Source organism: Nyctibius grandis, chromosome 9, assembly GCF_013368605.1.
Source record: "Nyctibius grandis isolate bNycGra1 chromosome 9, bNycGra1.pri, whole genome shotgun sequence".
Lineage (NCBI taxonomy): Eukaryota > Metazoa > Chordata > Aves > Nyctibiiformes > Nyctibiidae > Nyctibius > Nyctibius grandis.
Genome location: NC_090666.1, coordinates 20,477,218 through 20,502,339, shown reverse-complemented (window position 1 = coordinate 20,502,339; position 25,122 = coordinate 20,477,218). Strand labels below are relative to the sequence as shown.

General features: G+C 37.7%; 1 protein-coding gene across 3 annotated transcripts in view; it reads right to left on the bottom strand.

Annotated features, from left to right (window-relative positions):
- Window positions 1-644: 644 nt before the first annotated feature.
- Window positions 645-25,122, bottom strand: part of LY75 (lymphocyte antigen 75) — a 50,252-nt gene continuing 25,774 nt past the window's right edge. For 2 of the 3 annotated variants that reach the window (XM_068407562.1, XM_068407564.1), the window contains 18 exons: window positions 24,853-25,028; window positions 23,705-23,769; window positions 22,375-22,451; window positions 21,131-21,267; window positions 19,963-20,068; window positions 17,970-18,130; window positions 17,161-17,290; window positions 14,467-14,693; window positions 12,540-12,708; window positions 11,185-11,346; window positions 10,137-10,259; window positions 9,511-9,705; window positions 8,905-9,125; window positions 7,579-7,753; window positions 6,896-7,063; window positions 5,499-5,621; window positions 4,875-5,045; window positions 645-3,479 (listed from right to left, as the gene is read on the bottom strand). In XM_068407562.1, coding sequence (XP_068263663.1) covers window positions 3,295-3,479; window positions 4,875-5,045; window positions 5,499-5,621; window positions 6,896-7,063; window positions 7,579-7,753; window positions 8,905-9,125; window positions 9,511-9,705; window positions 10,137-10,259; window positions 11,185-11,346; window positions 12,540-12,708; window positions 14,467-14,693; window positions 17,161-17,290; window positions 17,970-18,130; window positions 19,963-20,068; window positions 21,131-21,267; window positions 22,375-22,451; window positions 23,705-23,769; window positions 24,853-25,028 — 2,771 coding nt within the window. In that variant the 3' untranslated portion in view covers window positions 645-3,294. The remainder of the gene's footprint in view (window positions 3,480-4,874; window positions 5,046-5,498; window positions 5,622-6,895; window positions 7,064-7,578; window positions 7,754-8,904; window positions 9,126-9,510; window positions 9,706-10,136; window positions 10,260-11,184; window positions 11,347-12,539; window positions 12,709-14,466; window positions 14,694-17,160; window positions 17,291-17,969; window positions 18,131-19,962; window positions 20,069-21,130; window positions 21,268-22,374; window positions 22,452-23,704; window positions 23,770-24,852; window positions 25,029-25,122) is intronic. The other variant, XM_068407563.1, reaches the window with a different exon arrangement.

Below are 25,122 nucleotides of genomic sequence, written 5' to 3'. Positions count from 1 at the left end.
TTATTTCCCTGCTCATCATCTTCAGTTTTTAGATTGTTTTTGAAGCAAATGACCTCGTTCATCCTCTTGCACAATAGGATGTTTCTCCCAGTGAGCACAGCAAGCCATTACTGTAGCTAAAAATAACCTTTGACCAGCAGTCACAGATTTTGGAGGTCTGGAATTCAGAGTTCAGATGATACTTAAAATAAATACCTTTCATGCTTTAATTGCAAATGTTATATGGCTGAATGTAATTTAACTTTGTGTATATTTTATGAAGAGTTACATTGGAAGCTCTTCCAAACTGCTTTGGAGCCAAGATGGGCCACAAGGTGCTAATGAACTTCACCCTGAATAAAAATAAAGGCACAAAGTAATGTTCTCTGTCTGTGCAAACCCTGAAGCAGCTTGATAAAAGCTAGGTATAACCATGTTCCATGATAAAGTATGTTTTCAACTGCAAAAAGAAAGTTACTGGCATTCTTTTTAAATTCATCAAAGACTTGGATTACCTTTAAAGTTTTCTTATCGTGGTAGCACTTACTTATCTGCTTTAATTGTGATCACAGCCCCTGTGCTATGTGTTTTTTTTACCCAGTGATTAATGACCTGTACCTGAGCTCTGATAACTGCTTCCACAGAAATAAAACCAGTGTAAGCAGTTTAGTGTTTTATTTGACTTTATTCTTTCAATAACAATACTGCTGAATTATCTATGTATTTCAAATAAAGTGGGTTATTCACCTGCACTAAGGCAGTTGTGCTTACTCAGATAAGAATCACCAGTGATTAGACAACTTGGGTATGATAAAACAAACATGAGAAACAGGGCCTTAAAAAATTATTTACATCACTCATAAGAATAAAATATACAATTCTTTTTATAAAAAGTATATATTCATGTGTGTTGGATAATTAGGATTTTACTACTAATTTCCATTTTCAATTTCAGATTCACACCTAAAAATGCTCGAAGTATAAACATCTATAAAACTAGTAAATCTCAAAACATGAGAATTTGTAAATAATTTTCCCCCCTTATTACTGTGGTTAGGAAAGGACAATAACAACCCTTTTTTAAGTCCATTACATGAGGAGTCATTTGGCAAAGCACTTGCGCGTATAAGCTAAACCAGCAGATGACAGGAACCAGGCTTTGTTACGTTTCAAACACTGCTCATACAAGGGTAAGTTTAAGGTGGGTGAGGGTTATTTTCACTACATAGTAACTAGCATCGTAACTACTTTTTCTACAAGTTACCTCAAGAAAGAAGAAAGAAAATGTTCACAATTGTGCCCAAAGTACCAAATAAATATCAAAAGTGCTTACTTTGATCAGCAAACTAACACAATGGTTCCTTTGTTGTGCCCCTTCAGGCTGCTGTTCTAACAGGCTCTAAAGCGGTACCTACAAGAAGTTCTCTATTTCTCAATACAAATGATAAACACTCGCTTATCAAAATAGTGCAAACAGGAACAAAGAAAAGTGCTGTCAACGTAAGTAAACTGCAGAGGAAAAAAGGCAGTTGAACATCATGACCTCGCACTGCTGCTTCAGAGAGATCAGTAGTACTTTTCTCAGCGCGTCAGACCAAGTGTATTCCTATTTATCATATCACACCACCCTCCCATGGTGAATGAATTTGGTCTTTTACATATCATCCTTCATAAAAGTAAATGTGCCTGTTCTTTGTATTGTGCATTCAAAAAGTCTAAAGACTTTTTCAAATCATTAATTGATCAAATCATTAGAGTAATTAATAGATACAATTCTGTCTTCCCTTTTTCCCTTCATAGCTTTCTTTGAAGTGCATAGAAAAGGCCACGGTGACACATCGCCTACAAAAAATCAAGTTTAAGTTTTATGTAAAATACTCAAGTATTTTTAGCATTTATGTACACAAGTTTATTTACCATACATTCTTTCTCACTCTTTCATTATATATATATATATCTTGTTTCTTGGACAGATGACATATTTCACCTATAAAGTTAGGCATTTAACCCTACTATAAATAAGAGTATTAGGGGAGGTAAATGTCAGGAAGATCTTGTTACAGAACAAGGAACACTGTCACTGCAACACTCCTGTCCTTGGGTGTCGCACTGCAACAGGTCGTAAAATGGCACAGGTCTTTTCTGTGTTTTGATCTACAAGAAAATCACTCGCGTCTAATTTCAGAGTAGTTTGAAGACATAAGATAGAATGTGGTATGTCTTCCTCTAAACACTACTCTTAAGTGCAGGTTTTTTAATCTTATTTAATTAATGCTTAGGTTTAGATACTGATTTTCACTGTAAAGATTCCTGCTATTTGTGCTTTCTAAACTTTGTGAAAGGAGCTGTAAAAAGCAATGGAATCATTTACTTAAAGAGCAGTTACGTCACAAGATAAAACACAACATTCATGCTTTTGCTTTTATAGGGCTAAGGTTTTTATTGTATCTTGAGTTCTGCTTGTGTTTGCAGTTAACCCCACTACCGCCCTCAGGGGATAAGAGTAGTGATCTGCCAGCTTGCCACAGTCAGGCGCTTCAAATATTCTGTGTATTCAATTTACTCCTAGATGGCATGGCTTTAGTGCAGGGTATTCCCCATAACTCTATTCAAAATGCACATTCTAAGGAAGATTCTTCTCTCACCACTATAACATGATTTTTTTTGTGTGTCTTTGGGGGGAAAAATAAATCGCAATATGATCTACTTCCACTGTAACAAGAAAATTTAAATTCTAGTTGGATGGGAGTGAATACTTAGTTGTCTGGTAACTCCCTTCTCCCCAGCTGTATCAAAATTTATAACTGTGTATTACAAAAGTTGCTACACAAAGACACTTTGTCTCCTATTTATTGTCTGTGTTAGCTTCTACAGGGCAACCCAGTGCTAGCAGCAAAACCCTTGTAGCATATCAAGATGGTACAGCATTTGGCATGAAGTTATTGATGAATAATTGTACAAAGTTATTGAATTCCTGCAGCAATTTTAAGTGCATTTGTAAAGGTGATGTTGCATGAAGTACTGTTGGCATTAATTATTCCATTAAAAACTCTTTCCAGTAAAAATGGAAAATACTGTAAGTTAAAAAATATCACAGAACTCTAGAAACCTTGCACCTTAAATGGTTGAGGCCAAATGTAAATAATTACCATGGACTTGAATAAAAATTGCACTTGTATACAAGAACAAAATTTAGCTCCCATTAATAACCTTCTTATTACTTTTCCAAAAAGAAGTAATAAAACATCAAGTAGTTCATTCCTGATGGCTTCACACAGTGAAGTTCATTCTAAATTGCCCAGAAGGAACAGTTTCTCAATAGCTGTCTTTTGTGAACACATCATCAGTTTCATCATCATTCATCCCTCTTTGATAGCGTACTGAAGAGAAGGCACTCCAGTGAAGACGCTTCTTTTTATAGAGATACCACACTAATCCGACAATGAAGACTAAGATAATTAGCAGGGCAAATGCTACAGCCACTCCAGTATGATTGGAACCTGTAACAGAATAAAACACAAATAGTTGTTCTTTAAGAGTTTTGGTAAGAATATTTTGTCATGGGGTTGATGCTTAGGTAGCTATACACTAATACTGCATGCATTTAGTTGAAGTTAAGGCAAACTGCTTCATCATATTAATAGTCTTCACTTCATCAAGTGGGAAGTTAGGTTCCCATATGAGTCAGCATCTACTAGCTTATTTTGATCAATCTGTTGTTAATTTCCTAATCATATTTGGGTTGGAAGGGACCTCTGGAGGTCAAACTAATAAATGCTGCACTCATTTCAAGGTTTGTACACTTCAGAAATCTAATGAGTTCCTGGACTGTCTTGGAGTAGAAGGGAATTACGTTTCCCTTGGACTGAAAAGATCTTGTTGAGGTCTTCCTTAGCAGCATGAAGTTAAATCTGTTCCTGCGTTTCCACTAGAGTGAATCATAGAATAGTTTGAGTTGGAAGGGACCTTCAAAGGTCATCTAGTCCAACCCCCCCTGCCGCCGCAATAAGTAGGGATATCTTCAACTAGATCAGGTTGCTCAAAGCCCCATCCAACCTGACTTTGAATGTTTCCAGGGATGGGGCATCTACCACCTCTCTGGGCAACCTCTTCTAGTGTTTCACCACTCTCCTTGTAAAAGGTTTCTTCCTTACATCTAGTCTAAATCTACCCTATTGCAACAGGCCCTGCTAAAAAGTTTGTCCCCATTATTCTTATAGGCCCCTTTTAAGTACCGAAAGGCTGCAATAAGGTCACCCCGGAACCTTCTCTTCTCAGGCTGAACAACCCCAATTCTCTCAGCCTGTCTTCATAGGAGAGGTGCTCCAGCCCTCTGATGTATACAAAATCAGAAAGATTCCACTGCTTCGCAGGAACTTGCTTACTTAATGCTCAGGTAATTGCTTTCTTTCCTGGACACAGCAGGGTATGAGGAAGTAACACGAGGCCTGAGTTTTTCTGGAGCTGTGGGGCACCATTTTCAGAAGCCCCCTCAAGACTGAAAACACAATCTGCAGTTCCTGCTTACTTGGCATCTCTTACAAGCAGAAGTCTTTCTGTTCCCACATACACAGACTCCCCCATGAGATACCCTGCGGTAAGAAGCGATAGCAACTACTCTATGCTCTTAAGTGGAAATTTCAGTTCTCTCCTTTACCCTTTAAGTGGATAGTGAGAGACAGAAAGTAAATTCCTAGAGAATTTGTCCCTGAATGCAGTTTTATGGCAAAACAGCAACAGAAGACTCTTGCTTAGGCAGAGGTACTTGATAGGTTCTTTTGTAAATTGCACTTTCATTATTTCAACACAGACTTTTCCCACCAAAAAAACCCCAAAAAATACTGAATATAGATGCTACAAAATTAAGTCTCTGCTAAAAATAAATGCTTCCATACCTAAAGGAGCTTTACAAACCACTCTGCTTTGACTATGACTGCAGTCAACTTTGGACCACGTTCCAGTTGTGGACAGGATAACACTGCATTTTTCATTGACTTCTGCAGTTTTATTTTCCCAGTTGGCGTAATTAACTGATGAGCCGTCAAGCCAGTTCAGGGACTGATCTGCTGGGAAAAAATTTGCTTGGTTTAGATCACCAAAACGTGCTGTAATGCTACGCAATGCCATTCACAATCTATTGATATCTTTACATTGCTAAAAGAAACAGGGCTGACTGACTGCCCTGTATATTAAAAGCAATAAATATGATCACTTTTAGGCACACCTCTTCCCCATATCTTTAGCATTTGATGCATTTGCAGCTTCACCAATAGGCACCAATGACAGCCTTGGGGAAAACGAATTTCAGCGCCTCCTGATTACCTTAAGTGTGCAACAGGAAGAGACGTAAGCTACAATGAAATCCAAAGTGCTTTATAATGCTAAATAAGGGCTTCCACTCTCAGGCAGGAGTTACTGTAGACTATCAACACTTCAAAACTGTATTCTTATTTGAGGATTTATGCATCTTTATTTGCCACATGAAACACTCATACTCATACGCAGTTGCCACTTCTTACCCTTAGAGGTCTGAGCTAGGCCAAGCCATACATTCTTGGTGATGAGATCATTTTCCTTTATGTGTGTACTCACAAATGCATTTTCTTCAGCATCCACTATAGTCAGAAGGGTTGCTGAAGGATCTATGGGGAAGAGGAAACTGGTCAGAATTGCAACTTCAGAGATTTTTCATTGTGCTTGTACACTGCATTTTCCATGGGAACAATTACTATGGGAAAAATTTGCTGATCTGCGCTTGTGAAATTAGCTTGAAGTAACCTGCAGAATAAAGACATAAACCCCCCATTTCCTAAAATATAGCATGTTATACAAGATGTCTTTAGCTGACTGGTTATTCAAGCAGGTCATACAAAATAAAATGGGAGTAAACTTACTGCAGCTGTGGAGTACATACATGGAAGATATCAAAAAAATACGCCACAATCAGAATTGCTAGTCTTATCCAAGTAACAAGCTCTTTTCAAAAACATAGTTGAACAAAGCTCAGCATTTTGCTGAGTCAAGTTAATTTCTAAATCAATCCCTCATTATGCCTCGGGTTTTCATATACAGTATTTTAGCAATTAAGGAATAAGAAGGAGGAAAGGGTATACCGGAGACAGGCTCAGAGTGTACCCGTTCTTTACAAGTATTTCAAATATAAACCAGAAGCTTAACTTAGAGAAAGATCACTTTCTCTTTCAACTACGAAGTCAGGTAGGACTCAATAGAAAACGGCATCCAGGACTGGGACTACTTGGACCTTTTTTTTTTCATCCTACATTGTGAGTTTAACTTCACATCATAAGATAATTCAATCAAAGAAAGTTATGACAGTCACTGGCTTCTAAGCTAAGAAGGTGTTTAAAAATTGTGTACATGAGACTGCTTAACATCATCTTCTGCAATACAATTCTCCACAGAGCTTATCAAAGAAGAGAGAAAATCCTTTAATTTGACATAGTTTAAGTGACATTAATGTGCCTTAATAATATCTACAAAGTACATGCTTTGAACCATTTGATAGGTTAGCAAGCTCCCTACTAGCAAGCAGCTAATGCAAGGAAAGCACTGCTCATAGCACTAGCTTTTTTATAAATAATGTTAATTGTATGCAAATAAAATGGGTTTCCTCCAAACCATAAGCCTTACATTTCTGGATCTTCTATCCAGGGCTACCTGCATTTTACTTGCAGATATCTATGTGCCAAACAGTCAGCACATTGCAGAGTTTTATCAATAACCTTAATCAGATGTTCAAAGATAAAACTCACTTTTTTTCCCTGAACTAAAGCAGCATAAAAGCTGAAAAGCTGAAGTATAACCAGTGTAGGTTTTTTTGGTGGTTGTTTTTTTTTCTTCTTTTCAAATAATGGACTAATTACAAGTTGTAATGTGATAAAGAGTCTAAACATACTCAGTTTCTGGCAGACTTTCTTAGCATCTTCCACATTATATACTGAAAAATTATAGAACGCCATGTCAAATGCGTAACAGTGATCCTTATACTGTATCCATTGTAGGGTACCACTAATCTGCGGGCATCCTGGGGCTCTGCTCACTTGCTTTGGCTGTAACTGTCTCTCTGCAAAGACAAAAAAAAATTGATGTTATTTCTGCTGCAAGAGTTTGTGCATAGTCTCTTTGTAGTAACAGGACAGTAAGTATTAACAAGGACTACTTCTCCTCCCAACAACCATGATTCAATTAGCTTACATTCCTTCTTCATGTGTCATAGATGAATTTATTTGAAAACAAGCACAAGACAAGTCCCAAAGGCTTGGGAACCATTATTTTTCTTGCCTTGTAGGGGGTTTTGAAGTTCATTGTATGCATTTGATAAGGATTTTGATTCAGAAAAGATACATACAGTTTTATATTCATATCACAGGTGATCAAAAAGTGACCAGGGCTGGTTTAGATTTTCACCACTGCAACGGAGAGAATTAATCTCCCTTAAGTGTTTTATTGCTCCTGATAGACAACTCTTCTTAAAGAGGCAATTGTGCAGTATTTCAGCCTTCATTTCTAGCTCCAAGTACAACATGTAAAGATAGAATACATAAGACAACTACACAAAACATTAAAAATAACACTTACTGTTTGGAGAGCTATAGCAAATGGCACCTTCAGCAACATTTGTACATTTTGTACGGTTCCAAGATCCTTTCGTATCCAACAGAACACAGTTCTCAGTAGTATTTGAGTTTTCTAATTCCCAGGGATAGTAGTCAAAGTCACTTCCATCTGACCATTCAAAATTAGCTTTACTTCCCTAATTGAAGAAAAAACCCACAACTTTTAAACCACAGCATATGGTTGTGGTTTAAATCTTGTCAGTCATTAGTAAGTCATGTAGCAATATTTATCCCTTGTAGACTGATAAATTAAAGTGCAGGCGGCCTCATTTTCTAAATCCATACTAAATAAATGTACAGCATAGTTCGCATTTTCCAACCAATTCTTAACATAGAAGTCCTGATTATTTGTGGGAACTGAGAAACTGGGGCATGTTTGTACATTTAAACCTACAGTGTGCCTTGTTTTATTCTATGGGGAACGTTTTACTTAATTTCATCTGGCTGTTTCATTTAAGCAGTCTGTCTTCCTTGCTATGAACGTTATTAGATACGTTGCAAACCGCTAAACTGTCGAGACGGCCTCACTGAGCAAAGCTGGCGAGCTTGGGAATGGTTTGCTGTGCTAGCTCCTACTTCGGATGCACTGCTGGAAACCCATGACAATGAAAGGTCAAGCTGTGAGAAGTGGAGGGACCCGTTCAGACCAAAGGACGGGCAGAGGTAGCAAAGGTACACATAGAAGTCACACACCCCTCTCTGCAGAACGATATTCTTGCCAGCCAACTACCGTGGCCAGGTCTGGGGAGTAGTGTGGGGAGCAGGGTTAGGGCCACAGGCTTTTGGCTCCAAGGTTAAAGAGACAGAGGAGAAGGAAGATCTGCAGCTGTCTCTTGCTATGCCTCATGGGAGAAGGGATGCATCACTTGCTAGAGAGCCAGCTCCTGAACTGCCTTGGAGAGCCAGTCCCTGACCTGGACTAAACAGGCACCATACGGTCTTGTCTGATTGTATTTGCTAATGGAATCTGATCCTACTAAGGGCCAAAAATCTGGAGCCTCTAAAGGTGGCATTGCAAATTGCACTTTCTTGTGCCACAAGGCATGATGTGGGATCTTTTTATTATTTTAAAATTTAAAGGATTTGGAAAAATATCTCAGTGTGGCTACATACACTAAAATTTAATATACTTTAACATACGTTACACAGGGTTGAAAAAGTAAGTAATTTACTATATGGAATAGAAATTCCAAGAAACTGGAAAAAAAGCATCAGAAACTATTTCATATCCTGTGCAGAAAATTATTTACAAGCTCTATTACTGAAGTTACCGACAGTATATACTTACATCATGAATTGACAACCCAAGCCACAGAGGATAGCCATCCCACTTGACAATATCTTCCAGAAATAAGTGTTGTGATTCACTGTGTACACTTGCTAAATCGCTCCTATTTTGTTTACATTCTCTCAATGCCTCATACCATGTTAACTTTTTCTGAAGGATCCTGTATGTTCTGTTTCCATGTGGAATAGACTCAGGCAATGGAGGCTTGTGCTCTCGGGGTCCTGTTTCAAAGAATAAGACAAGTTCTGTAGACTTCATTCAGGTTACTAGGAACATACAGAAAGCATTAAAATCCATCTATATCTATGTAATTCAAGCATTAAAGTGTTCAGTATAAGCCACTTATATCAAGTAAGTTATCTTTTGCTACTTTGAACACTGAGCAGTTGATGGAAGAGTACAGCAAACACATTCCTCCTGCTCAGAATATTACAGCAGTGATGCACAGACTGACCATACAACCCCAGAAGCCCTTGACTGCTGTGCTATGTGTTTCACCGGGAGCAAAACCAAAGCCTCATGTAGCAGGTACTGCAGAACCAGGACTTAAATTATGACCTTCATCCAACACTCCAATACCACACACAAATTTTCTCTACTACTTACCCCTTTCGATTTTACAGGCGAGAATACTGTACACATTATAGTGATGAGCATGCCAACTTTGAGAATAATTATAAATATCCCAAAACCCATCAAGATTTACACCAGCAAAAAAACTGTTCTTCTTTATGTTAGGTCTTCCCAGCCTCCAGTTATTGTAAGTCAGATGAGTTTCATCATACCACTTGAGAATGTTATCTGTGGAAAACATTGCATATTTATTAAAACATTGGCATTATGTATACAAATACCATTTAACTTTGAACATATTAATGCCATTAAGAGATATTCACTTTGGAAAAAATGCAGTGATACTCTAAGTTACTGTAAATCAGTTCCATATACAACGCTAAATAGTTAGCATTACTCATCCAGGCTCTTTTAAGTCCTGCTTTCCAGGGAAATCAAATCTAGACTAAACAGAACATACTGGATCTAATTATCACTCAAACAGAAAGCATGTCCAGTTATTTTCCTCTAGAAGATAAAAACAAATATAAAGCATTATTATAGGTTGTGTTCAGTTTGACTTTACTTGTATACTGAAACATGCACGAAACATGCACTTAAAATGCTGCAAACTTTGTCTCCAATCCAGTTATTAAGAAAAAAAACCACTTAAATCTTACCACTGTCATCATAAATCACACCCAGCCAGACCCACATAGCCAGACCACTGAATGAATGAAGCTGCTCAGTAACAAAGTTATTCTCTTCTTCATCTCGAACACTCAGAACAAATGCTTCTGGGTCTGTTGAAAAGTTTTTAAAATTACTTTATTACAAATTCATCTTTCAGTTACAAAATAAATGTTTTTTTGCTATTATTGCTAATAATTATTACAGATAGATCAAGAATGTGTAAAGACTAGGCGTTTATAACATAACTAAATTAACAGCATGAAAACAATTTTCAAAGGTATTATCAACAGTGCTTCCCCTGGTTTTGTGGATAAATGAAAGACATCAGCTCCAGAGATGTTTGCAGATTCTACTGTCACTTCAAGTTGTATGTAGTAAAAGTTCTCTGCATAGAACATAAAAAAATCAGCAATCTTTCCTGATTTTCTTGAACTGCCTAGCAGAGAAACAGTATTAAGAAAAATACTGAATTGAAATAAATTAATGAAAAGTAAAAACAGCTTCTGGAGAGATGCATGTCTCTCCATGCCATGCGCAATGGCAATAAGAGGGAAGCGGTTCCTAAGCTTACACTTCGTTCAGAATGGACAGGAAAAGCCCATGGGCTTTTCTGAGCTGGACTATTCTCAGTCTGTTCACTTTGTTCACCCAGGTGTTCCACACAGCAAGAGGCGAAAAAAAAAAGTAAATGTGACTGTAAAGCCAGAATGTTGCCAAGGGGTAACAATTACCCAACCTATTTAAAATTTGCATATTGTAAAGAGGGGAAAAAACCTCCAACCTTCCAGTTCTTCAGAGATCTCAGAATTCAATAGGTCCTAGCCATCTCTCTCTCAAACTCTTCTACCCATGCTCTATCAAAGTAGTCCAAGGGCAAACAGCATTAGGCTGTGCAACACTAATGCACGTTTCCAAATGCTACTCTTTCTCAACAGTCACTTTACTGTCATTGTAAGACAGTGACTCAGATGTAAAACTCATCTCCTTCAAGATGATATAAGTCCATAAATACCTGTAATATGACAAAGTACTTACTCATTTTCTTGCATAAATGATGAGCTTCTTGAGACTTCAGTTCTCTCCATCTATTTTTTGTTATCATAAAAGTGTAACAATTGTTTCTAAATGATATCCAGGGTGTATTTTTAATCTTATGTGGGCATTTAACTTGTGTAACTTGTTCTTTTTCAATCTTCTCTAAGGAAGGAAAAGAAGATATTCAGGACATGACTTATTAATAAGAACACTTAACCTTACACACCACAAAACACTTTCAGGTACCATTTAAAAACATGCAAAACAATTAAGTGCCATCCTCTAAATGTGTAATACATTGTTGCTTTCAGTTTCCTCATCATGGGATTTTTTTTTTTTACAGTAACAAAACCAGCAGTAAGCATTATTGAAGAATACAGACGCTTATAACTTTTCATAATTGTTACGTTACAGGGGTTTAAGAATAAAATCCCTACATAAAAGTGCTAAGTGTGGACAAATAACTAAAAGCTCTTATTGCCTCTTGGATGAAGGCAGATCACCATAACAAATAAGGTACTTCATAGCTGGCAACACATCTCAGTTCTGTGGCTTTAATACTTGAGAAGTGAGGAAGACTCTTCCTGAGTTGCTCAGATTGCAAGCACAAAATAGTTAAGGATGTCATAATGCCAAGTAAACACTTTACTGTGACTCACTATGTACAGCAATGGCTTATCTGCATCCCCTCACAGAAAAAAAACCAAAACAAATCATAATGGTCTCACTGGGAAGAAATCTGTGATGATGTCTCAGAAAGATCTTTTTTATTTTTCAGAAAAGGGCTGTGCTACATATAGATCCCCCCCAAAAGATGTCCTGCTATATTCCTACCTGTCTTGCTATAATTGGTACATATTTAGAAGGGTTGTGTGAATTGCAGGTGACTTTAGTTTACAGCTTTCAATTCAGTGTCTACCTGCTTTCTTCTCCATGTAGTCATGTACCTCCCCCCTGTACAGACTTCCATGTCTGAAGGGATTTCAGGAGGTCCCAATATTAAGATGTAAATAGTACAGAGGTAGCTGAATCTTCTTCCACATGCAAGTGGGAGACATTAGTATGCAACAATCTTACAGAAACAGTGCAAAAGTAGAATCAGTTGACAATACAAAGAGTACAGTCTGGCCCAAAGCACCCATGCTGAATTCATTTGTAAGGAACGTGTGGATTAAGACCAAGCATGTCCCCCTATATGAAGTTTGTTTCTTTTTTTCCTGGCATGCAAATCAGCCTGTCTGAGGAAATGTACGTTAAAAAAAGCTGTAATTTTGAAGTTACAATCTGCAATTATCAAATATGCTTCACAATAAAACAAAATTCAGCTTTTATAAGTATTATGCTAGGATACATACTTTCTGATGTGTAGCAAATAGCACCTCGATTTTCACAGGAACAGTCAGAAGTTTTCCAGAAGCCATCAGTATCCAAAAACACACATTCTTCACTTGTTTCTTCATCATCTTCAGACCAGTGACTAAAACTAACATGTTTCCCATCCAGCCAGCCATAATGTTTTCCACCCTAGCATTGTATAAGTAAAAGGGATGAGCTTACATAGTAAAAAAAATTAGGTACAGAAAATGACATGATAATATATTTACATTGGCTAGACATCTACAGTGTCTCCGGTGAGAACTGTAAGTGTTCCACTGCCCTCGCAATCTGATCTGCTGCTCACAATACAACAAGCTTTGTTATTTTAAGTTTTGCAGTTGCAAAAATATGAATTAGCTGAAGTGGATGGCAAATTATCAAATGTTGATGTTTAACTACTATGCTTATGGAGGAAGGCCTGGCAATGAGATGTCCAAATTACATCATTTGCACCTGCAGAACAATGGTGGATATAATTATCTGGTCTTGGAAAATCGGTAATACCCAAAAGTAAGGCCCAGTCTCAGTTACTCCCCACTGAGTTGAAAGTAATCTATTAAATACTTAACTGATTTAATAAATTAGATGTGTTCCTGTCCTGGAGGATGCAGGAGGAATAAGAAAAAACCCACATACATAACAAGCACCCCATCCTTTAAGAATCTTACACTTCAAAGTTTTCTTCAGGAAATCCCCCTGTCGCTTTGTAGTTTAATTTATCTTGTATGTTTCTTTTGTGTCTATGATTCCAGCGCTGGAGTAACAAGTTCTGTTGACCAGTATCATTATAATCTCCCTTAATGTGACTTTTTAATTGTGCCCAAATAACAAAGCATTGCAATAGTGAAAAGCTAGTGCATGCCTGAGTTGTACGGAGCAAAATGAATCACTTGATCTTCACTCAAAGATAAAGATTTAAAAGAGGAGGGAAAATAGGTTGTTCTGGTTTCCTCATCTTCATTAAGATTAAATGCTTGTTTCCTTTTAAAAATATTCTTCATAATGTATATACTCAAATTTCTATTTTTTCCCCCCTGCTTTGCCTAGAATACTCAGTAGCCCATTACTGAGTTCCTAGATCATACCACCACAGATGCTGAGTGAGCACCATCAGCCTTTGTAGGTAAGGCACTTCTCAAATAAATTTTAACTTTTTTCTTGCAATTATCTCAAGACTCATGTGCTTGACAAAAAAGATAAATGCTGCAAGCAAGCCCAAGCCATTTCATTAACAGCTGAGAAAGCTCCCAATCCACAATGAAGATCTTCAAGAGGTCCTCTGGCTAATAAAGGCAAAGCAGTACCTCCAGCATTGACTTTTCCAAAGACAAAACAAAACAGAAGAAAAAATAAAAATGAAAAAAACCACTAACCTGTCTCAGGGATGTCTCCCTCTAACTCTAAACACAGGCACAAATAACATGAAGTAACAACAGAGACTAAGTTAAGCTTTAGAAATGTATCTCCAGAAGTGACTAATTTTGGGTTTTATTTGCCACTTCTAGTTTCTTCCTTTTAAAACAGGTTTTGTGTTGTCTTTCTAGAGTGGTACTGTAAACAGTGGCAATGATATTAAATGGCAACACTAATTACTCATTCATCAACAAGAGACACAAAGATGATTCAGCAATCTATGTTGCTGCTACCCTACAATATATCCCTTCATCCTATAATCTTTTAAAATAATTGTCGTCTCATCATCAATCCATCCAGTTCAACAACTATGTAACCTGGAGAACTGAAGATTTAGAACATTAATCTTGAGACCTTCCAGATGGTTATTCCTAAAGGAAAACAGTTACCCCATAAATTAATTTTTCACTGCATTTCTTTATCCCAGTTTCTGTTTCACACAACTCTTAAAAATTACCTTAAGCCACAGTCTGAGGGGAAAATAAAACTTACATCTCTGCTGAAGAGTCCAATCCACAGTGGGTAATTACGAAGGGCAGCCTGAACAGCGAGAAAAGCCTGCTGGAACTGATCTGTGATGCTAACCAGATGCATCTTGTTATTTATGCATGCAGCCATTGCATCATTCCAGGACAAGTTCTTCGGAATTACCATGTATTGAACATTTTGATAGCTCAATGTTTCATTAAGGACTTGCTCTGTCTGGTTATCAGCAGTTCCTATACATAAGAAAGGAATCCAGTTATTAGGTGGTTAAACACTGGAATGCATTTTAAACTCCCAATTTCTCTGTAACAAACAGAAGAACCTGTTTGAATTCCACCTGGAAAAAAAAAATTCTCAGACAGTAGATTACGCTAATAACTATAGTTAGAAGCAAATATCTTTGACATTTTAGATAGAAAACATAGAAAAAAAAATAAGGATTATTTTCAGCCAATCTATTTTTATGTATCTTTCTCTCAACTTAGGTTAAAATCTTTTTCTATTTGCTATTTTTAACTAAGTAACTGCTAAATATTGTTAAGAATTCTATCTATTGAATTAAAAACATATTCTATAAATTTAATTAAATACATGAACGGGAGAGAGCAACTGCTCTCTGCTACAATATAGCAAAAGCTAAACTTGACTCATTTATCTCCATGGAGCCTGTGGATTTATGCTTATGTGAATCTAATGGGGCACAAAACTTGTCTATGCAGATCTTACAGTGTATAGCATAATCCCAGAATTCCTTATTACCATCCACGGGTATAGTGGGAATTGATTTTGCCTCCACATGTGCTTAACTAATTGCAGAAAATCCACCTTGCATAGGGAAGGGTACAATTTACTATTTGTGCTCTAAGCACTGAGTGTTATCATCAGCATCGTACTGAAGACATACAGCTCAGCGATGCATAGCAACTGCAGTTAATAAAACATGCTAACATTCCCATGGGTGGTAAATTAAAGCATGCAAACCTGGTAACCCTCAAAATTTTATACACAACCGAAAATAAATTGGCTCTCCAAAAGGGAGAAAACCCTGACATTTAAAATATCTCAAGCAGATAAAGCGCATGGTGGGGGGGGTGAATAAATCACTCTATAAATAACAGGATATAAATGGCTGATTGATAGGCTGACAGGGCCATCTTCCAAAATACAAGAAGACAGAAACATCACATTAATTTGATATTTATATGCAATTTGCAGCTTTCAATAGATCAGAAAAGTTACAAGGCTGAAGCAGATTGTTTGAAGTGGTTTGTGTCTGCTGCCAAATGCTTTCACTTAGTAAACAGCTACAGAAAAGAACCATGCAACCAAGGGTGCCATCACACATCAAGGAGTACCAAACTGGAAACAAGGCAGTAAGGAAAGTATCCATTTCCGAAGGAAGTAATTGCCGATGATTAACAACTCAAGAAGTTCTGCAAGTTCTGCCAAGATTTCCAAGCAACCTGAATTGTCTTTTTCCCTCGGCAAACTGGACTCTCTCACAGCTGTCCCTGCAACCTGCTTAGGTCCCTTCCAACCTGGATTATCCTTAGATCCCTAATACAATGATGACATAAGACCAGGCCGTACTAAGACATTCTCTGGCAGTCCAAAACCCCTTCTCATTACACCTTCTACAGCTGTGGCTAGGAATAAGTGCCCAGTATTTTAGTCAGCCCAGACTACACAGATAAACTATCTACACAGATATACTATCAACGTCCTATTAATAAAAAATCCCCTTTTCAAATTTTTTATGACTACATCTCTTCCATCCAGACTTCTAATCTGGACACTTGGAGTTTCTCAAGTATTTGGCACTGAAATAAAGAAGATTTTTTGTGTTAAACAAGGAGGGGGAATCTCTTTGCCTATTTGAGAATTAAGAAGTTGGGAATACTCTTGGGTGTTTTGCACACGTTTTATTTTAGAAGATAGCATGTTAGTTAGTTGAAGGATTATTTACATAGAGGAACATACTCAGAAGTGGGTATGCTGAACTTTAGTCCATAGCAGTAATTAAATGCATGTAAAGCTATATGCGTTTGATCCGATTCCAGTAATTGGTGTCAACCAACCCACATGGCTACATCAGAGTATTATTTTTAGTTCAGATTAAGAAAACCCACTCACGCCAACAGATCTGTATGAAGCTAAGGAAAGCTGCATCACTTCAAATTATCACTCTCCATGTACGCCCTCAAGGTTTGCTCTGGGGGGGCTGATTTCAATGTTAAGAGTACATGATACCTCATATTCTGATAGTGCTAAAACCCACAGGATATGTTTGAGGAGGGTGGAAATATTGTGAGATTCCTTCCCAAGGCTTCTTGCTTCCACAGTTCCGAAGAGGAAGAAGGAGTCACTTGTTCCACCCCTTGATGCACATGACCTCTATACCCACAGAACATTAAACCCCTGCCTGCTTAAGTATGGTTCCATTGAAACCACACAGAGTCTCTCAGGAAAACAGATTCCCTCTGAACTGGGCTATGAAAAGAGAAAGGGAAAATTCTGAATGGCTGATAAAATAGGTCCCAGATGATCCTCCACACTCTGCTGTTCCAAAATTTACCTGCTTGGTTTCTACTAGAATCTTGCTCTTCAAGTGCAACAATTTACATGCATTAAAAGGTCTCCTGGCACACACATCTTAACCGCAAACTCTGGCTGTAATTTATTTTGACTCTTCAGACTTACCTATAGGCCGCTGGCATATACCCAAGAAGTGCCTGTCAGCACAAGCAGTGAAATTCCATGTTCCAACATACTGTGATTTGGGATCATTGAGGATTACACCACACTGATTGTTAAATTCTTCATCAAAAAGCTGAAACCCAGAAATATGCTTATCAGACACAAATAAGGCATAAACATACTTGTGTAGAGAAGGTAAATAACATGAGGCTAGGAGAACCTGAGCTGTCTGAACTTGTTTAAGCAGTTTCAAAGGAGTGGTGCAATACAGCTTACCTATTTTACAAACACTACCAGGTGCCTGGACTCAAAAAGATTTCATAGGTTAAATACAGGAGAGACTATTAAATGAAATGATTTAATGCTTACAATAAATCTTGTTTGTGGGTGTGATTCGATTACATTTATTATGCTTCACCTTGGGTAGAGCAGTAAGCAAAATACTGATGTATAATGGTTTACAGACACATTCTAAGTGTAATGGAACCAAGAATTATTAATGACATCTTTTTGATGACTGTTTTCATGTACTCTTTAAATTGCAAATAGAAGTTCCAGAAGAGTCATTAAATAGTTGTTTCAGCTTTTTTTCCTTCACCCTTCAGTGTTTCATATCTCAGTTCAGAAGCTGTCATCCAAATAAAGGTAAGCAGAACTCCATTACTGTCAGTCACCTTCTTTGCCAATTAAAACCACTAACTGGGGGATTTGGTCTGTTACATATTTTTTGGCTTTTTTTTTTTTTTTTAATACAGTCAATATTCCAAATTTCATTACTCAATAGTCAAGAGAAGTCAAAAGTCAGAACTTACGTCCAGTGGAATTTTCCTTAATCTTCCTGTCAGGAGTGGGTGAAAGTTACTGTACAACAGTCTGCTCTCATCTATCCATTTGTTTTCCCTTGTGCTGAACAGAAACTGCAAACCAATCCAAATATCTTTTGGCATACCAGGAAGCAAGGATGTTATATAATCTGTTGAGCAGAACAGTAAATGTACATATTGTGGTTCAGACAACAAAAATGAACACCTGAAAAAACACTTCACAAATAATGCAACCCTGTTTGTATTAACTTAATTTTCCCAGCCCTTTATGATTGCCAAATGCTTATCTTCCCTTCCTTCCATAAGATAACACCTTTCATGTTGATTTTATCCAAAAGGAGAAGACTATTGGTATTTGCCCTCCAAATTCTCAGCTGAGGAGCAGGAAGTGGATTTAACTTGTTTCTCTGACCACTACTTTGTATTCTTGCACTTGCATCCAAATTTCAGAAGCTGCTTTTCCACAGGTCTGCAAGATCTTCTATTGTTTCCCTGCAGAGATAATAAAGAGCTCCCTCCTGCCCCCTCTGAATTGGTGGAGGAAGTCTTATCTCCCCACTTCCTCTCCTATTGCCGTATGCCATAAAGCAGAAACATTTCTTGGATTCTGGCAGAGTTTGCCCACCCCACCATGAGAGAAAGCAGGACAGGACAAAGGAACTCAGGTTTAGTTGGAAAAAATTGCAGCTGGGGAAAACCTTAAATCAGACCTTTCTTAGCAAGCATTTTGGCACAAAACAATGGGCTTCGGTAACCCCCCAGGCACCAAAGGGATTCACTGAGCTTGTCTAGATTAGGAAGACAAATTGAAGCTATGTAATTAGCTGCTGCTGACGTGTCTTAACTATTGGCCACATGCCAGACTAGCCTTAGCCTATTTTCTGAGCTAGACAAAGCCATTGAAGATTTGCATGTCAGAGCTAGCCAGCTGCCTAATGCCACTGCGAAGAGTAGAAGCAGCCCACAGAAAGAGGCATGCTTCTTTAAGACGACTGTGCCCTCTTTCCATATAGGTGGCCTCCACTCCAGGGGGGAAAGAAAAACAAACAAGAAACAATAACAAACACTTCCATATGCACTTCCATAGCAGAATGGCTATGCTTTTGCAATCTTAAAAGCATCCAACACCATGCAGGTCTTGGAGGTGTATATTCCTGTATGGTTAACAACCCTATTTCTCCCCAATAACAGCAGTTAAAAAAAAAATTACCATTCAGCTGCTGCCTGCAGAGAACTGTTATCTAAAAGAATATAGATGCAAATACAGCTGTCTCATTCAGCAGTTTATCGCTGAACATTATCTGCAGCAAATGTGAATACACTTCTTCCTCACTGCATTTACCTCAATGACTCTAGTTTATATGACAGCTGAGAGGCAGGTCCCAAAGGTGGAACAACTGTGTTCTGCAGTACCCCTGCCTTCCATCCTCCTAGCAGTGTCCTTGAGAGCTTGCAGGTGGTTGGTTTAGACACACTGCCATATTAAGTTGCTCAGTATGCTTAGACACAGAGGGTCCTATGTGCTCCAGTGGGCACTGGGTTTGCCATCTCGTCCCCACATAGACAGCTGATCTGGCCTTGGAAGCAGCTCCTAAGGTCATTTTCACAGTGTGAAGTCTACAGTCTCAGTTATGTTTTAACTGCAAAGCAAAACATGGGAATTCTTCATTCAGTGGTGACCCTTCTATCCTCAACCCTCAATGCAAGGTTTTACAATTTTTTCTTTTTATAACAGGTTAAGATCATAGAGAGAAGCTGCTCTCCGAACTGGCTCACATGTTTACTGACTGCATTTCCATGTTATGTTTCCAGTGATGCAAACAACAACAGACAACACATTTTTAACTGGTGTTGGATTTTTACAATGCTCCCAGTATGCCTGTAACAAGTGAGTGATTTTATGCTCAAGTTCTTAAGCAGAACTATACTGAATTTGGAAGAGAAGCTGCATACTAAAAGCGCCCCCAGTTCACCATCGTACCTTGCTCAGCTTGATTTGAGATAGATGGAAGAGAGCCTCCAAAAGTTACACACTTTTCATTAGCTGCATTAAATGTTAAATATTCAGGTTTCATCTTTAGAAAACACTGCAAAATAAACATAATGAAACTGATTTTCATCATACCATTGCTTCCTAAGAAATAACTCATAAGAAAAGATTCTTAAACCAACCCTAAAAACTCACTTCTCATTTCCTTCAATAAAATATAATTATTTTTCTCAGAAAGCAAGGGATCTGATACTAGCTGCATGCATTTCTTATGAGATTCAAATAATAGCCAGATATAAAATGATGAATAATCCCAGTGAAAAACTCCTCATTCACTGAGGATTAGAATTCAGTAGTTTTTAATTGGCTACATCAGGATCACGTACTGTTTTAAGAAACAGTACTGAATTCATACACGAACTCTAAAGTCAGACAGTGTTGGGCCAGGAATCTCTATTGCAATGCGTTACCTTTTGGGAGAAACTACATGGAAACTCAAAAGCTATATTCTGCAATGCTGTGAAGTAAATTTGCAAACCTTGGCACAATGTAACATGCAGATTTGATGCACACTCCTTCTTATGTACAGAATAATGGTGGGCCAAATAACAGGAATCAGTCTCACTAAGACTTTAGATTACTGTCTTAAAACACAGTACTGAAATACACTATACTACAGCTTCTGACCTCTGTTGGTTCATTCTTAAAAGCTGCTTCTAATTCTTAAGTGAGTTAAGTTCTTAAGGCAACTTAGGAAGCAGAGCGTCTGCCAGCTCGCTGCCTGCCTATGATTACTCAGTGAGAGAATCAAGATGCTTCTGCCACACAAACCTCCTCCTCTCCCTTTCTAATCCTTCTCTTCCTTCAAGGCAGAGCCCAAGATTAGACAATACAACCAACATTCTTGGACCTAAACATGTGGTGATGGGAAAGCAAAAAACCTGAAAATTACTGCTTTGAAATTAAGAAACCATCAATCCTGAGTAAGGGACAGAGAAGTGGGGGAGATGATTTTAATCACTGCATATAATTTTCAAAAGCCACCTCCCAGTCCACTCCTGAACACAGGGGCTACTTCCTCACCTCTTTCAGCAGGGCACTCCAGCTTACTGGTCTATGAAAAATAGGTAAGGATGATTGATCTATATTGTCTCTGTACCTTATTCCGGAACTGATGCCAACCTTTAGGGCAACCTCCTCTGACTGGGCAATAACTGGGATCGTGTCTCTCTAGTAAGGAGGCATTATTTTTTTCACAGATGAAGGGCAGTTTCACGTTACAGTTAACTGGGTAGTCTGCAGAAATATAAGTTTTAAAAAACAGTTATGGTAATGCCTATCACACTCCAATTCCCATCCATACTTTATGACATGACAAAGACCAGTCTGAAGCAAAGTCCTTTTTCAGTGCAACCACACTAAAACACTATGCAATCTAAAGCATTAAAAGTAACAGCAAAGCAAAAGACAAAGGTAAATAATTTATATCAGACAGTAACAGAATATTCCTAAAGATCCAGAGTCTGATCCCTTACTTCCAACAGTAGCTCTTCATACAGGCAGAGATAACTTGAAATAGAAAAATTATGAAATAAGAAGATTTTGACTATGAGGACTAATCTCATATTCTGGCATAGAGGGTGTGTGATCTAAAGGTCATTAAAGCCAAAAGGAATCCTTTAACATCCATATGGAGAGCATCTGGCCTGTACTGCTTTACATGACTCCTACAGTAACTGGACTGGCTTCCTAGTCAAGAGCGATTTTTGGCTAATAGGGATGAAAACAGGTCAGCAGCACACAACAGAATAATGTGTTTTAAAGTGGAAATGGTAGTAGCAGGAGGAACTATTTGTTCTCCAGGGGTTATACATCTTCCTCAATATAACACAATTTTGAAAAAGGGAAATAAGAACCTTCAAGTACCACCAGGTGGCATTTCCATTACTTTGTGTACCTCTTCCAGTATGACTCCACTACTTAATGAAATTTGCATCTCCAGATGCATATGCAGTTGCAAGTATTCAGTCAAGCTCCTCTAACTAACACAACTCTTAAGACTTAATTTCCAGAGCTCACAGTATGTAGCATGAACACAAAAAGGTAACCTCCAAAACCAGATTTCACCTAACCAATTTATGTAGCAAAAAGAGTGACAATCAATCATAAAAAATTGTCATCTGAATTCAGGTTTGCCTCTGGTCATCAAGAAATATTATCATGGCTTCTACCATAGTGAAGAAATAAATTATTCAAAATTAAATCAGATTATCATCAAGAAGCCATTCACTCCTAATTCAATATCAATTTGCATTCGATATAAGAATTTGGGCAGAACAGTAATTACTTTTTTTTTTAATACAATTATGACAGAGCGGGGTGAAAAAATAAAAACAACCTTACCTCTATACCAGTTCTTTCTAGAAACATACCAGCAATCCCTCAGGAATCGATCATGGAAGCGTGGAAATAACTGTAAACTGGACACAAACATTTCAGTCAATCTCCAATCCAATATGATCTTCAAGCGGAAACTCTGACAGCAACAGAGCCAGTACAAACAAAAATTTGGGCTTGTAACTGTTTGTAGGAGATGCCCTACAACACTGAAAAGGACAGAGCGGGGGGGAAAAACTAGACTAGGAACAAGTATGTGGCAGGTTCAGTAGTTATGTACCTTACCCAAATTAACTGTGTTGAGGAGATGTGCAGAATGAGGGCAGGAGGTTACTTATCACCATGCTGCAATTGCTGGCCCATTGTCAGGACAAGTGAGGGGAATGGGCAATAGCCCCTGTTTTATTTTCAAAGTATTTTGGCAAGTGAGGAATTTTCCCTGTAAGAAGCTCGTGATCCTTCGCTGCAGCCACGAACAGCATGACGCAAGCTTTGCTGTGAGTCATCTCGGCTCTACAGGGCTATACTATAAGCCCTCCAAGACTTTGGCATTACCTAACTGGAAGAGTGATGTCTGAAACCAATTTCACAGTCCCTGTTCTCAGGTATTTCTCAGATGCCCTCAGAGCCAACAGACAGGGTTTTTTCAGAATCTTTTTTTTCAGAATCTTTTTTTTTTTCTTTCCAGTTCCCCAATTATCAACAGAACATACAAGTGGGCTTAAAAATCCAATAAAAGCATTTTAAAGGTCAATGGAATACATTAGCTACTAGGATCACAGATTTCAAGGATTCACATGACAAGACTAAGATGTCAAAGCCCAACAACCTGAAATCTAAAGGCTCTGATAGACACACAAGAAATGGATTATGAATTCTGTGATTCTGGAATTAAATTTTTGATGTCGATAACGCCTTAATGGGAATAGAACGCAGAATTTGGGAGCTAATTAAAATATTCCAACAATATTTTGAAATATACCCACTTTGTAATTGTACACACATGCTGTCTTAATGACTACTTGCTTTGTCTGAGCACTACACAGTTCTAGTCTCTCTGTTTTACGTACTCTATGGTCTAAGTTTGGCATGACAAGAATAGGTGCAGGTACATGTGAGCAAAAGCATGGAACTGTGGTCACTGAATAATGCCGTATTGTTTTCTAGCTTAGTTCAAGTTATTTATCCCACTTCTTTGGGATGATACAGAAGAAGTAATCTTTTACAAATTTGGGGGTAAAATATTTTCCATTGGAAACTATTCTAGTTAACTATATTCCTAAAAAGCACAACAAAAAAAGATTACAACAAAGCATCCCATAATTATTCTACATACGGTGAATGATAGCTGTAGCCATAATCAATAAACTTCAGCCACCACTTCTGTTCGCTGTTTGATAACTGTGAAAATAAAGAACAAAAACCCCAATATTTTACAACCCATAGAGAAAGAGCTACAGACTCTACCAAGGATAAATCAATGACAAAATTAATTTTGATTTAAATTGTTTCTAAAATGTGCAGGAATTCTTCAGCAATAGGAAAGGATACAGCTTGAGACTGATATACCAAGTAGATGGACTCTTGCATCTACTAGGAAAAAAAGCCCACATTTTCCACTGTGCTGGATAAAGCTACAGGAAATCTTGCAGCACTGTCTTAAGTTGTGCTAGATACGTCATTTCCACAAAATTCATAGCAGGAACTCTACCAGACAACCAGGACATAGCTGCAAGCTGCCTAAAGCTGATGTGGTTCCACAGGACCTTCTTTCCTTCTTCAAAATAATCCTGTTCTTCCAGCAGATAGCCTAACAACGAATAGTTCATTAAAAGACTAGAGATTTAATAAGTCAAATCCTCGATTTCTCCTGCCCTGTAATTTCTCCTTTCAGGTAACTTCTTGTCAGGAGAAATTTCATGAAGAGAGCTTGCAAGCTGCTAATTTCAGAAAGTAATGTCTCACAAGCAGAATCACTGAAGAAAGGTAGCAACAGAGGTGCTGAAACTTGAAAAGTTTTGGTAAGATTCCTTAAAAGAATGTACATTCATGCCATGAACACCACAAACCCTTTTCAGTAAAGGCTATCAGACAATCATGCATTTCTAATTAAATTCTCTCATCAGGTGAAAAATTATGTCCTGTCCCCTGCATAAAATCAAGAACTGGCACAATTGTTAGTGAAGTATTTGCAGACAATGGGATGCTTACATGGTGGTCCTGTTGTTATGACACTTTCTCTCCATTTGGAGATGGGTTTTTTCCCATGTTGTTAAGGGTACTTTTAAATTTAAAAAAATCTTTTACAAGACTGACATTAAAATAATTCTCTTTCAACTCATCTTTTCAAGTACAATTAAAAACTATTAAGGCCAACAGGAAAAACAAAGAAATTAAGGATTAACATTTTCTTATATTGGAAAAACTGGCAAGAAAATTTCCCTATAGTGGAAAGTATCTGTTAGACAGATTACACCTCCTTACCTTTTCTATTTGAGATAGTATTGTCCTGAGTTTTGGGTAAGACTCCACAGAGGCTAAATCACTATCATTTTTTTGACAGTAGAAAATAGCTTCCTGGAAGCTCAGGTTTTTATCTGGTACAAACCACAGCTCTGCTCCATCAACAACAAGTGGGGGTCCATGAATTCCGATTTCATCTATGCAGAAGAAATATCACATGCATAAGAAATAAATTCTGAAAAACTCATCCTTTCTTTTTCTGAATGTAATAGGAAATTTCAGTTTGACGCT